General features: G+C 36.2%; 1 protein-coding gene across 5 annotated transcripts in view; it reads right to left on the minus strand.

The window, feature by feature from the left end:
• Positions 1–2,833: 2,833 nt before the first annotated feature.
• The window catches only part of USP15 (ubiquitin specific peptidase 15), a 66,385-nt gene continuing 54,897 nt past the window's right edge, over positions 2,834–14,321 (minus strand). For 3 of the 5 annotated variants that reach the window (XM_035889369.1, XM_035889371.1, XM_035889370.1), the window contains 14 exons: positions 14,030–14,203; positions 13,518–13,676; positions 12,591–12,815; positions 11,028–11,111; positions 10,843–10,937; positions 10,478–10,666; positions 9,511–9,626; positions 9,106–9,381; positions 8,723–8,793; positions 8,246–8,361; positions 6,212–6,361; positions 5,680–5,783; positions 5,021–5,109; positions 2,834–4,718 (listed from right to left, as the gene is read on the minus strand). In XM_035889369.1, coding sequence (XP_035745262.1) covers positions 4,533–4,718; positions 5,021–5,109; positions 5,680–5,783; positions 6,212–6,361; positions 8,246–8,361; positions 8,723–8,793; positions 9,106–9,381; positions 9,511–9,626; positions 10,478–10,666; positions 10,843–10,937; positions 11,028–11,111; positions 12,591–12,815; positions 13,518–13,676; positions 14,030–14,203 — 2,034 coding nt within the window. In that variant the 3' untranslated portion in view covers positions 2,834–4,532. Of the gene's footprint in view, positions 4,719–5,020; positions 5,110–5,679; positions 5,784–6,211; positions 6,362–8,245; positions 8,378–8,722; positions 8,794–9,105; positions 9,382–9,510; positions 9,627–10,477; positions 10,667–10,842; positions 10,938–11,027; positions 11,112–12,590; positions 12,816–13,517; positions 13,677–14,029; positions 14,204–14,321 lie in introns of those variants that run through there. The other 2 variants (XM_035889365.1, XM_035889366.1) reach the window with 2 other exon arrangements.

Here is a 14,321-nt window from a genome sequence, read left to right on the forward strand (position 1 = left end):
GGGGTTGTTTAGTCTGGAGCAGAGGAGGCTGAGGGGAGACCTGATCGCCCTCTACAACCGCCTGACAGGAGGCTGTAGCCAGGTGGGGGTTGGCCTCTTCTTCCTGGTAACAGACGATAGAATGAGGGGAAATGGTCTAAAGTTGCGCCAGGGCAGGTTTATGTTGGACATTAGAAAAAATTTCTTCAGCACAAGAGTTGTCAAGCATTGGAACAGGCTGCCCAGGGAAGTGGTCGAGTCCCCATCCCTGGAGGTATTTAAAAGACGGGTAGATGAGGTGCTTAGGGACATGGTTTAGTGGTGGGATGGCAGGGTTAGGTTAACGGTTGGACTTGATGATCTTAAAGGTCTTTTCCAACCTAAACGATTCTATGATTCTGTGAAGGCCTTCCCTCAAACTATGCTGAGCTCAGAGCAAACACCTACAGATTCAGGCCTCCATTCAAAATTTTCAGTGATTTCTAAGTGGTGCCATTATGTCTGAAGAGGGAGGAACATTCCTCTAAGAAGAACAGGGTATTCATAGATCTCAAAGCTGAGGCAGATGGCTCAGACTAAGCCTCCATCCTGCCAGGGGAAGGGCCATTGCACCTCCCGGATGCCAGGGAAGACATCCAGTCCGGAGTTAACATCGCACCCACCGCTTGCCTCTGCTGGTTGTCCGACTGGTATTTTCCTTCTTGTTTAGTTCTTTGATTGTTTCTCTCCACCCCGATACCCCCTGTCACTCAAGTCCTGTACCAGCTTTTGCATTAGTTGGCCTGGGATGACTGTTAAAGCTACCTGGCATATAGTAACTCAGTTCATTCCCTAGTTAATGGGATAATTGGTCAAAGGTTTGTCACATCTGGACTTTTCTGGGGTATCCATGCTATTCAAAGACTTAATTTCTTTTCAGTAAGAAAAGCTCCTGCCTCAGGAGCACGCCGTGCCAGTAAAGCATGCAGTGTTGGAACTAGGAAAGTGGAACTGTTCTCACAATTTGTTTACCCCCCAAGGAAAAAGAACTAAAAAATATGAAGAGAGCAATTTGCCTGCAGACTAAGAACATGCTTATTCTATCAAATACAGCTTTCATATTAATTGTTTCACTACATTTATAGGGATTGTCAAAGTAACTAGTACTTAGAAACAATGAGACACCATACCCTGAAATTACAGGGTCTGACATCAAAGAAGGCATCATTTCTGAAGAAAACTGCTGGGTTTGCCAATTAAATTTCTTTGCCTGCCACACTGACTTCTCTCTAAAGATTTCAAAATGCTTAAAAAAAATACACTGCACTCCCTCACGCAGCGCTAACTTGCTGGGAAAGGTGGAAGGGGTTGTGGCCTTCCCATTAGCAACTAGCTGTAGATGGAGGAGATGTTTCTACATCACCTGGCAGGGTAATTAATATCTGACAGCTTTTCTCATCTGTCATCTCTAACTGTAAGCTGCAAACTTCCCTTCAGCGTGCCGGGAAGGCAGGTAGGAAAGTGGATGATAGAAGAGATTGGGGAAGTGATCTGCATGGAAGCATCCAGAAGACTGTCCAAAGCCAATGAAAAGAAGAGGTCCTGGGCAGTCCCTGTTCACCTCTCCTTCCCTCCCAGCCAGGCTTTAAATGAGGTATTGCTGCCACAAAATCCATGGAGTAACTGGGAATTGCAGGCTGTCTTCTGCCTCCTACTCTTCTTTGTTTCTGTGACTCTCACATTAACAAGGTTAACTGCATCTTCTCATTTTGGGGTTTATGCTGATACTTATAGGCATCAAAAAGCTTGCTGTCCATGTAACTGGAAAAAGAAAGCATACTGTAGATTTTTATCAGACCTGATTCACAGAAAGATGTTAGGACCCTCTTTCTTCTCTACATAAATGACCATTTGAGTGACAGTAACTTTTGATAGACACAGTAAAGAATATGTTTTCTGTAGTCTTAAGCATGCCCACATGGGATGAATTATCATATCATATGCGTGAATACATAATAGTTTTATGAAACTCACCACTTGGCTGAATTCCCAGAAACCTTTGAGACAGTCATACAGAAACATTATTGATTTTTGTATCTGGTTAGGAAGCTTACAAACTCAGTGTGTGCAATTGTGGAAGGTAAATTAACAATAACAAAAAAAAAAAAAATTAGAAACTTTGGTATGGTATTAGAAACTATGACTTTGGTAAGTCAAACCAGATCCTTTGCCCCTTTGTGATTTTTCCAAGCAAGTTCTAGGCTAACACGGTATGGGGAAACCAATGGGAGCATGAACGCAGGGGGGGGCTCTGGGTGTGCGTTATTCAAAGCGGTGATTGCTGCTCTAGGATGACTTCCTCCACAGATAAATCTCATCTCTCCAGTGCTCTGACTAAAATAGGCAAGTTAAACTCACAAGCTCTTTAGTACACAGCTTTGTCTTGGGTTACTGTATTCCACACCTCAATACAAAGGTTTAAGGCAAAAGCTTGTATCATTCCCCCCCGCCCCGTATCGGTTTGTCTAATCTTAAATATATTGCCTTATTTCACCAGCCACCTCAGTTACTATCTTCCCATTTGATTATTGTTACAGTATTACTTTAAAAAACCAAATAATAGGTTTTTATGACAAATAAAGGGGTTTTTTTGCAGCCTTATAAATGTTTTTAGAGCCAGACAATAACAGGAGAGACTCCCTTTTATATATCCTATCTCCTGGAAATACTATTCATCTTATTCCGTGTTGGTCATTAAACAGCCACTGTGTAACTGATAATACGGGTCTTAGACAAAGACTACCCATTACACAAACACGGTGGGAAAAGAATTTGTGAGAAAATGGAACACTAAATAAGGCCTTGAATAGCTTTATTGAAATCTGTATAAATAAACATGCGCATTTCAAATGTAAACCCAAGTGAACTCAAGTGCAGACAAAATTTTAACCTCTGTCATGCAGGAGGTTAGTTTACATTTAAAAAAAAAAAAAACCTCAAAGCAGCTGTAAAATACCAGGATGAAACACCAGTTTTAATATCAAGGTATAAAGCAAAGCCATGTCCAACATACCTCATTTATATCCTGGTCAAATGCAATTTTTTAAACTTTTTAATGCTAACATAAATAAATAATTTACCAAAATGTGCACTCACAGAGTGAACTTTTATTTACAATACACAATTTATAACCTATTGTATTTGATTAGTTCAAGTGAAGAACATCATACTTTCTGCTTTTTTCTTTTTTAAATTATTTGTTTAAACAGTGGGACACAAAGCAATTCTCCAGGTAGTAGATATGTGAAGTGTGCCCCCGCACTTAAGAGCCCCTCTCAAAGGCAGTATTGTATACAAATCAACAATACATTCTTCCAACTAGATCAAAGGGAAAGCAGCAAATTAAAAAATGTTTCAAACTGTCACACTTATTTTGGCATCCTGGACCCCTGAACATAGTTAACTAAAATCCAATTCAAAGTTTGTATGCCTTATATACTGTACAGGTTCTGACTTGAACATGCAAATGCCAATTCTCTTACAATGAGTTACCTTTTCAGATACGCTGTAAGGCTATGGTGAATTCCATCAGGAACACACGAAGAAAATTAACAGGCCTACCTTTAAAGTCATTTTGTTCATTAACAATTTAAAGGCAGGTTATGTTGAAAAAATTCTCATCTAAGCCCGATACACAGTCATTACTATGGATACAGAATACTATTAACTCTGACCCTATTACAGAGTAGTTTAGAAGCTGTCAAACTACAAAAACTGGGGAGAGAGAACTTACAGCACAATTTTAAATTTTGGACTGACACCAGATTAAAATTATGCATGTCTTATAAGCAAGATAACAGGAATTATGTCTGCAGAGTAGATTCCAACAAGCAACAAAGGATACTTACATTTAATTGAAAAACTTTTTGTTAATGCAGCATGAAATCCAGAACCTGTTCCACAGCAGCAGTAAGATGAACATAATATTCTGGATGCTCAACTATATCACAAAAGGTTAAAACACCTTTTCAAGCTATTTCTTCTATTGTGACCGAATTAAAAAAAAAAAAAAAATTTGGGGAGAAAGAAAAATTTGCTGTTTCAAGAAAACTACTGCTCATATATTCATGACATTTTTACTTGTAGCCTGTGTGACAGCCTAAGGAACATGTATATATTCATCCTGAAACTAGACTTGGCAGTAGTATTCTTGCAGTACTATGAAAATAAATGTCAGAAGTCCACAGATTTAACATTTTAGTTATTAACTCACATCCAAAACAAAAGAAAACATAATCCATCAGAACAGCAGCAGAAAACTTAAAAGGGGTTTATTTGTGATTTCCTATATATAGCTTGTGAATACAAGGCTGTAAATGCATTAGAGACAATTTCTGTTTAAGTTTTTATTGTTTCACTTCAAGTACTGCACATGTTAAAATGTCATAAAGATTTACATTCTGTTATCTGAAATTCCCCATCTCAGATTTTTATTCTTAATTTGGTGGGCAATTTCACTCTTTCAATAGGTATCCCCGGTATGAAAGTCTCTTTTATGGCTTCTAGTTCTTCCATTAGTTAGTGTGCATACAATTTTCATTTTCTATATCATTATCATTTTCATTGCTGTCTTCATCACTTTCTAGTGGGATGCCTGTGGCAGCTGAAGCACCTTGTTTAGTTTCCCGGTCAAGAGGGAAAAAGCCAGTTCCACTGATCGTGTCCTGTCTCTGGTAGAAGAGCACATATGCTGCTTTGGACTGTAAAAGAGAAAAGTGTAATATGCTCATGAGGCTCCAGACAAAACATTTACAATCCAAGTTATCTTTTTTTTTTTTTCTTCCAAGTCTACAAGGTAGGATTACAAAGAAATCCAAAGCTTTCATGTAAGTTATTTTTGCATGTCGGAGCAAACCATTTTTGTTTTGTACTGTCCTTTGAAAGAACACAAACTACCACCTACAAATTTACTGCAAGGTTCATGATTTACTCTTCATTTTTCTTCCCTCGAGAAGAAAACATCTTCAACAGTCCCCATTTTAGAAACACAAAAGGTACTTGCCACTATTTGGTCCTCACATGCAGTGGACACACTACTGTCATCAAAGTAGTACCATTTTCCATCATCCTTATTTTTTGCAAAAGCAGTATCTAGGACGAAAAAGTACAATGTCTAAGGACTTTGTATCTTCACAGGTGTAATACAATCAGTTACCAGAGTCCATTACTGTCAAACACTTGACATTTAGCTAACTAAAACCTATTATCACTACTAGACTCACACTGTTGCATTTTTTTTTAAGCAAAGAAAGCTTAACCAATAACATTTCCCTTCTAAAGAGACTGTGTAGTGAGAAAGGACAGTCAAAATAAAATCACTCAATCTCTTTTTCATTTTTCTGTCTTCTTTCAATGTACAAAAATACAGACAAGCAAGACAAAATCAGTCTAAGAGTACAGTAGCTCTGATGGAGCTTTTAGATTTTCTCTTTTCACAATATGAATAGCTAGAAGTATAAAAGAACCTACGATTATCCTTGAAAACTCATTTCGTATAGATTTTTGTGTTAGAATACTTGTGAAAACATTTCAAAGTAATAAAAAAATTGTCCCTCGACCATTAAAAAAATGCCATTGATTGAAAGTGATCAGTACTTGAATCAAAATAAAACATGGAAAGAAAGCTGACATGTAGAACGATGAAATCGGAAATCAACTTACAATGCCCTCCTCCCATTCCTCCGTAGTGGTTGGAGACAGCAATCAAGTTGTAGCGGCAAGGCCCTGCATTGGGATTAATAAGGAACTCTGACATGTCCAAGTCACTGTTTAAAAAAAAAAAACAAACAAAAACAACAAACCACACACACACAAAAAAACAACCAAAAGAAGGTCATGTTAATATTTTTAACCATTTCACATCTTGGTGGTCTTTGAGCCCTTAACTTTATATTCCCCACAAAACCCACATACACCAGACTACACTGGCAGTGCACCTCTTTCACTCTGTGAGGAGTGGAACAGGAACTAGTAATCCTAGCCGAAACTGTTGATAGAGTCCTTCCATACTTAAATACTATTATTATTTTTCCGAGTTCATACTTTTCACCTACAAGCATTTTGTCATCAGCATTTACTGGATCCACGCATGGAAGCTGAGAACAAAACCATTTTATATAATTGATGGATTAAACAAGTGCCCTAGTCATGCTAACTTTTACTCTTCTAGCACCAAAACATTTAGGTTTCTTACTTTATTGGAAAGTCAACCAATGTATCCAACTTGTCCCTCATGTATCTGCTGTAGGAAAAGCGCTTTAGATGAACTACCAGTACAGGGGGCAGTGACCACAAGTCTAACTTCTTGGTAGCTTGCTGATGTTCTTTACAGTTTGGACAATACCTAAAAGAAAAAAAAGATCTATTTTAAATAACTGCAGTCCATATGTACGTTAAAATATATTACCATGGAGAAAGTCAGTAACATGGGAAGAACTGAATGAGCAGAAGCTGAAACACATACACATGTCCCATCTTCTGTTACTAATGACATTGATATCCCTTCCAGTTTAAAACGTGAGGTGCTAGTGTGCAAGCTTGCTCACGGTGAAGCTTGACAGCATTTTAGACACAAAAGTAGCACCCCTCAGTATAGGATTCTTGTCTCCTACAGTAGTCCCTGTACCTTCAGTTAAAACACAGCTTTCTCATATTTTATAAAAAAAGACAAAGGGTTATGAAAATACCTCGGGCAAACTGACTATATGAAAAGCCATAAATAACAGACAACTGTGATTCTTCCAAGTTTCAATTTCCAAATTCATCCATCTCCTAACTCCACCTCACCTACCCCTAGAACCAGGCAACAGTGACTACTGGACCCTGAAAAAACTTCTTAATAAAAAACCTTGCCTCCTTAGTAGGCAAGTAATAAACAGGCTGTGACTTATGAATTTCTGCTCCCTGCAATGCATAATCGAATCTTTCAAGAACTGAGGCTCAGGGAGGAAGGTAAGTAAGAACAATGCATGGAAGCAACTCTTCTGTGATGTGGTCTACACATATTCTACATCTTGGTATCTAAAAATTCTAACAAGATCTAGGGGGAAAAAAAAAAGGAAGAGATGAGCCCTAATTAAAAAAGACTGCACAAGTGTCTTTACACAGTAACGTCAGATAAAGACAAGAAATTAGAACTGTAAGGGCAGGCTGTAACTGAAGAAATGTTTTCTCAGTTGGCTTAGAATGTCTGGAATACAAATAGCACTGGAATAGAGATGATGAGCTCTCGTAGATTAGACCTGTGAAGACCTGACAAATGAAGAAAGAATGTAATTAATGACCTCTGATGAGATGTATCGAGTAACGACTGCCTGACTTGAGCAGTAGTTGTATTTTGTAGTTTAAATACTCTGCTTAAAATGTGCTGCAAGAACAGAAGCGCTTCACCATATTTGAGTTACACGGTATCTCAAATAGTCTATCCAGTGTTAGATAAACTAGCCAACCCAGAAAAAAAAAGAGAATGGATAAGTCAGCCCCCTTCCCTGCCCAAATACAGGAAGATCTCTGGTGACAAAGTTTGCAAGTCTCCAGAACTTTTAAGTATCCATAAGAAAAAGTGGCAGACCCTCTTTTCAAACTTAATTCTGAGCCTCAGGTGTTGATGAAGGATTCTTATCTGCTAGAAAATTCCTGGAGAAGAATGATCTTACAGGAACATCCTAAAAATATGAGTATTCAGATAAGATTCCAAATCATAAGTTGGAAGAACCATGCATCAGAATAAAAGTCTCCAACAAAAACTTAATGGTTGGAACATGAATTTGAGAGGTTCTGCTGACTACAGACATCCCACAAAAACCTGTTGCTTAAGCACATCCCTATTTCATATATCAATGCAAGGCAAGTTATGTATTTGCATTAAAAAACCCCTTCAGTATGCACCAACCTTTCTCATCTCAGAAAGGAGTATTTGTTTAAACCACTGTGTTGGATTTGGCACAATATTATTCATTCACTGTGGATCACAGTTCACAGACTAGAATATCTTATGATTAATTGTCTCCCATACAAACATAACCTTCTTTATATGGTTAACAATTTTAGTTAAGCAATGGATCAAAACAGAAAACATTTTGAGAATTTTCAACTACACTTGAAATGACAAGATTCAAAATACCATTAAGAAATTAATTAGGTATCTCTGTTAATGTTCAAGTGTGGTTTTGATTACATTTTGAGAAATACACCATAGAACATAACAATTTTAATTTTTTCTCCTTACCATGGGTCTTCAGCACCTAGTTTTTCTTTTGTTGTGAACAGCTCAATACAGTCTTTTAATTTCACAAAAGGCTTTTTGGGAGGCTTATATTCCACACTTTCATGTTTTTCAAAATCCTAAAGAGAAGTATTTCTTGAGTTAAGAGAACAAATGAAACAAAACTCATTTTAGTGATGTCGTCTTACTATAAACAGTAACTACAAAGCTCCTATATATGGAAAAAATGATCAGAAACCATTCAAGTAAAAAGTTTTCACAGCTTCAGACTTACTTCCAAAGTAGTAAGCCTCGAATTTGCTAGTTACTTAGATGTGTAAATGAGGTCTATTTATGACATATTTACTATGAAAAATGTGAAAAAAAAGATATACAAGCTGCTTCTTTCGAAGACTTACATTCTCTTATGTCACATTAAGTTGCAGTTTTCATATTTAAGTTTTATTAATGCTGGAAAGGGGAGCAACATAAACAGCTTACCTCTGCTGCTCTATCATCAAAATATCTCTTCTTCAATTCAGGATCCCAATCCAAAGCAAGGAAAGATCTTTCTAAGATTAAAAACATGTTTTCTCTTAATATTTTTTTCTTGACTTACATGTAATTGTATTAACTTTGGGCAAACACTCTTCAAAATGAATCAAACAACGATAGCATGAATTTAAGATGAAAAATTGAAGCACACACAATTTCTGCATTTTAAGAATTAATTATAATAACAAATTACTTATACAGAATTTACTGTTGGAAAAAAAAGATATATCAAATAACACACAGAGAGAAGGTAAACACTATTCTATGGAAATGGAATGAGAAAAAAGTATCAGATTCAAATGTTGCCCAACCTGTTCCCCATGACTTACCGTCAAGCCTAGGTTGCCTATCATCAAATCTAATATGCCTGGCATCATCTTTGATGTAATTTATGTCAGTATTGCCTAAATTATTGAACTGGAATGTAAACAATCGCTTTTTGTGTCCCATGAGTGGTTGACCTTTGCAAGTATCCTCAGTACATAATCCATTTTCAGAGTCATTGTCACCTCCAACTGAGTCTTCTGACTGGCTGTTTTCATTCTCTGAAGGGAGTTCCTGATCCTGGCTGGATTCATCATCTTGTTCATCTGTTTCCATTTCACCTGAAACAATCAGAAGAATAAGGAGGAAGAAATAATGTAGAATAACAATAATCAAAAGACGCTACAGAATTAACTTCAGTTTCAAATTGAACACAAAATACTGAACAAGTTCAGATATTCCAGTCTTACTTGGAGATCCTTCTTCATGTATTCCGTTTGGGCCATTACCATTGATACCATGGTCCTTACAGCAATGTAGGGATCCTTCAGTGTCTTCACTTTCAGTACATGTTTTTACATATCGGCTAAATATAACAAATGAAAGCAATGATTAGAGTCAATGGATTTTTAAATATTTACATTGATCAAGCCAGATAATTAAATGGTTACAGCAAACCCTTTCTAGTGTACTGTATTCCTGCACTCCTTTCTGATTTATTCAGAATTAACAGTTTTATTGCCGAACATGTCTACTGTATAGGCACATCTGTAATTCTGCTCATCTATTGTCTTATGTTTTTGGCAGTTACTTGATTTTAATCAACTTGATTCTTGGTATTAGTCTCTGTTTGTCCAGAAATCACTTCTTCAACTGTTCATAAAAAAAATACATGCCTTCACTTTCAGAGAAAGTTACATCAACAGAAAATGAAGCACAAATTTAAATTGGAGGTTATATGATTCTAATTCCTTCCACATAATGACACTTATTCCAGTCAAGTTTCAGAAAGTGCCTACCATGTAGTTTGAAAACATAAATTAGTATATAAACTTGTATAGTAGATACAGGAGGTATAACCATAGCAGAATAACTAGCAAAAAGTTTCCATTTTACCAAGTCCTAACAAATAGCTATGTATATAGCAGAATTAATTCCCCTAAACTGACAATACAGATTGATTGATTGCATACTGTCTTCTCAAATCATTTTTGGATGAGGTCATGCTAACAAAAAAAATAAAATTAAAATCCACACTAGTTCACATCTCAAGTGGCTAAAATTTTAGATTTAATATATTTAACAGAAAGCAAATAAAAGACTAAGTACTCAAATCTAATCAATTTGTTAGCAATGCCCGTAAAAATAAGCGCCTACTGATTCCAACTATTAGCATTATGAATAACAAATGTGTTTTTCTTTAAACAATAACCTTACCACATTCTTAGCAGCAGCAGGTTATACAGTTTATCTTCAGTATTGTTTCTAGGCACTGCTATGAGAAAAGGTTGACCAAACAGTGAAGAACCACTATGGCTGTAGCTAGTGTGCCTGCACTTTTCCCTTAAACAAACAGGAATTATAACTTGTTCTGTATCTTCTGTTCGATTGATAGCAATTTCAAATCTAAAAGAAAAACAATCAGAAATATAAAGGACAACTGTCATTTAGAAGGCTACAAAGGGGAAAAATGAAAAAATAATAAAACCCCCAAGATTTGTCTTTATCTTATGTCTAGGTTTTAATCTTTTGCAAATAACTAAACAAACTGCAGAGACACGAAGCATGTTATCTGTACTTACACATAAATGTCATCACGTTCCATAATGCTACTTAGATTTTCATCCATGCCAAATATCCTGTGGAACCTGTGATTGTATATATCGGTAACAATCATCTAAAAAGAAAATGGAGTATACATCAGCAAATCAGGTTAATATGTGCTACAATGTTCATTGTTGTGTTTTGTATAAGAAATCACTCTTACCTTATCTGCAGCAACACCAGACAAAGCTGATAATGCTGTGCAAAGATCCAATATATTTCCAATTTTGGGAACAACTACTTTGTACTAAAAAAAATAAAATGTCACTTTACTTTCTTAAGCGAACAAATATGCATGAGAAAAAAACCAAACAACTTATCACATGTTCAGCATACTTCATGTAAGTCTTTCAGATTCTTGAACTTAAGGTGTAAAGTATGTAAATCAACTAACACAAATTGCTGAAAACATAGTAGTTGCATTCACAACTTTACTCAAACATGCGCACTTTGAATACTACATTTATTAGCTTACAGGATGCTTTTTTTGGATGTTATTTTACTCTCTCCATAAGAAGACTAACAGCACCAATTACTTAGATTTATATTTCAACAGCACCTACTTATTTAAGCATTTAAATAGTATGTATGCTATTGACTAGATTCTTAAATTTGGAATACAACACAAGTTGTTTACAAAGTATTACTGGGGAAAAAAGCAATGACAGGCAATGGATAAAGACTGAATTCAAATTTCACATGCAGAGAGAGAACCTGACGATTAACAGCAAAAGAAAACCTCTCTGTAGCTTCCCTTAGTGCAGTACACCTGCAGTGTGTAATGAAACGCCACACAGGACTCTTACCTGTTATTTGCATAATAAATAAACACAGGATTAATTAGAAATAAGGTATTATAACTTTGTAATTAATTGCCAAGAGCAGCATGTGTTTGGTGTCTCCTTTAGTCTTACAGTTATTTAAACTCACAAAAGCTCTACTGAATGAGTACTCTTCCCAAACTCTATTCATTCCTGCATAACCATCTCGCATGTCAAACAGGGTCATCTTCAACTACGGTGTGTCCCTTGTGCAAACCTGTTCTCACAAATAATTAAATTTCTAGCAGGCTCATCTCCCACTAGTTAATGCATGTCCCTTTATCTCTGACCTCCCTAACTCATATTGCCTTTGAGAACACTCCCTTTTCCCCCACTTTCTTTCTTATAGTACTCTGATTCCAGGTGTTAAAGCCTTTTTGCAAGTCTGCCTAACTGCCCGTGTCTTATTTATTTCACCTATCCTCACTTAACCCATAGGTACAGCTAGAACTATTTAAAAATTATTTTATTACCACAACCTATGTACATTGTTTCATGCCATTCTAAGGTGTGTAATACCATCCTTCCTAAAAATGGCAAAATAGATCCCCTTTACAAAGAAATCTCATCCGAAATTTTTTCTTTTGACTGTTAAGCAACAGCATAGAATAATTCAGGGCTACTTAATATATTTAGTCATGGGGGTTTTTGCACCACTTATTCCCAGTATTTGCCTTTTGACTCACACAACCATAAAGAAATGACCAACATCTTCCTTGAAACTGCTAGAAATATAAGAAGGTATGTATAGTCTTCCTCAGGCTTTCTAAGTGGGACTTCAGAACATGCACCAGGAAACTAGAACATGTTTGATTTACTTACTGTACTTAAAAAATGTAAAGGAACTCAGGTTCATTGTTAATGCCACATGAATCAGGAGTTCTGTATGTAACCAGGAGGCTTACCTGCATAGGCTTTGCAAGTGGATCCATTCTAACTAAATAAACTTCCAAAGTGCGTTCTTTTTTCATGGGTAATGGAAGTGTCAAGTAACAAAAGGGATCAAAGGTTACAGATATCTTAGCACATTCAGGACAAACTAGGGTGGATTTAAAAAGGCCATGAAATATATCTACAATGATGGAATCATTTCTTTTTAAATGGTTTTCCCAGGCTTCTTCAGCAACCACCTGTAATTAAAGCACGATCTGGGTTATGACAAAGTAGTAGGAAATGAGTAGTGAGAATTATTGTTAAGACTACTTGTTAGAACATTCTCAGTTACCACCTAAACATAGAATCTCACTCCAGAGGACCCTGTGAGATACGTTACTACTATCAGGATCACAGGTTAAAAGATGTGTGCTTTTTCTAGAACAGAGATTATGTCAGTGCTATTACATAGTCTGAGAATGACTTCAAGTGGCTTGGGGCAAGACAAAAGCAAATAGAACTAATAATTCCATCTGAAGTAACTCATTCTCATAACAAAAGAAATTATTTATATGCTTGCAGCTCAATGCTAGAAGAGTTTCTCTAAAGTAAGAATACTGTAGAGAGGCAGAACGCTGTATACTGTAGATACAAGAATAGAAGAACAACAGAATGGAAATTGTTTTTCCAACTGAAGTCAGCACTGAATTGAACAAAATGGTCTTAACAAAGCCTTAATACCTTCCCTCCCCGCCCCAGTTATCTTTCAAATAAACAGAAATTTATACAAGTACTTGAACAAGACCTCCATTCTAAGGTCTTGTCTTATTTTCTGAAATCTATTCCAGAAAAAGCAACACATGATCAGCATCCCAACCCTTCAGTGCACAATCATGCAGAAGCATCTTGCGATACATAGCCCTAACTAAAATGAAGAAGATCAACACCAAAATCACCACCTTGTCTGGTCTCCCATCTGCATCCTTTAACTGAATGTAAGGCTTTTTCCTAATCCGATTCAAATCCTCATGTAATCCATCCAAGAGAAAAGCTAGTAGCTCTTGACAATCTTGTTGCTGATAACCAGAAAATTGTGGTGCAAATCGTCCCACTTGTGTCTAAACAAAAAAAAAATACGAATACTAATACTTCTGGTACCTTAACTATACAAAGAATAGATACTTCCGAGATGCTACAGCAGAAAGTTGAAAATGTAAAAATTAATGAAGTTATAAAAGATAAGCTTTTCAATGGAGACAGGAAGCCAAAACTAATTCTCAAAGACCAAAGCACATGGACAACTGACACTTATTTAAATATACATCCAAGTGTTTTAACAGTTTAATGAATGGACTGCATACTGATGAATATTACTTCAAATTCTTATTTGTGCATATTTCCGTAAGTTTTGTATACTTAAACTACAAAACCAAAACTGACAATGTACATTCAGGTTAAATTCTCTACTGACCTTAAATGCTCTTGGGGTAACATAGCTGTATTTTCCTGACCACATTTGCTTGATAAGCTCTGCATAAGATTTTGCTATTTCACCTCGCATTCCTAAAGGATTGTCAAAATTCAGCTCTTCTTGGTATTTATCATTGAGGAAGTATTCTGTAAGAGGAGGTGTGTTGCTCAGACACTGTAAATAGAAAAACAGAATCTTTAGAACACTGATTTGAATTAGTTCTAAACAAAGAATGTTTGAACTTTGTTAAAACAGCCATGAACAGTTCTTTAAACTGTAATGCATAGTGCCT

The sequence above is a fragment of the Egretta garzetta genome, unplaced genomic scaffold, assembly GCF_000687185.1.
Source record: "Egretta garzetta isolate BGI_Z169 unplaced genomic scaffold, ASM68718v1 scaffold502, whole genome shotgun sequence".
NCBI lineage: Eukaryota > Metazoa > Chordata > Aves > Pelecaniformes > Ardeidae > Egretta > Egretta garzetta.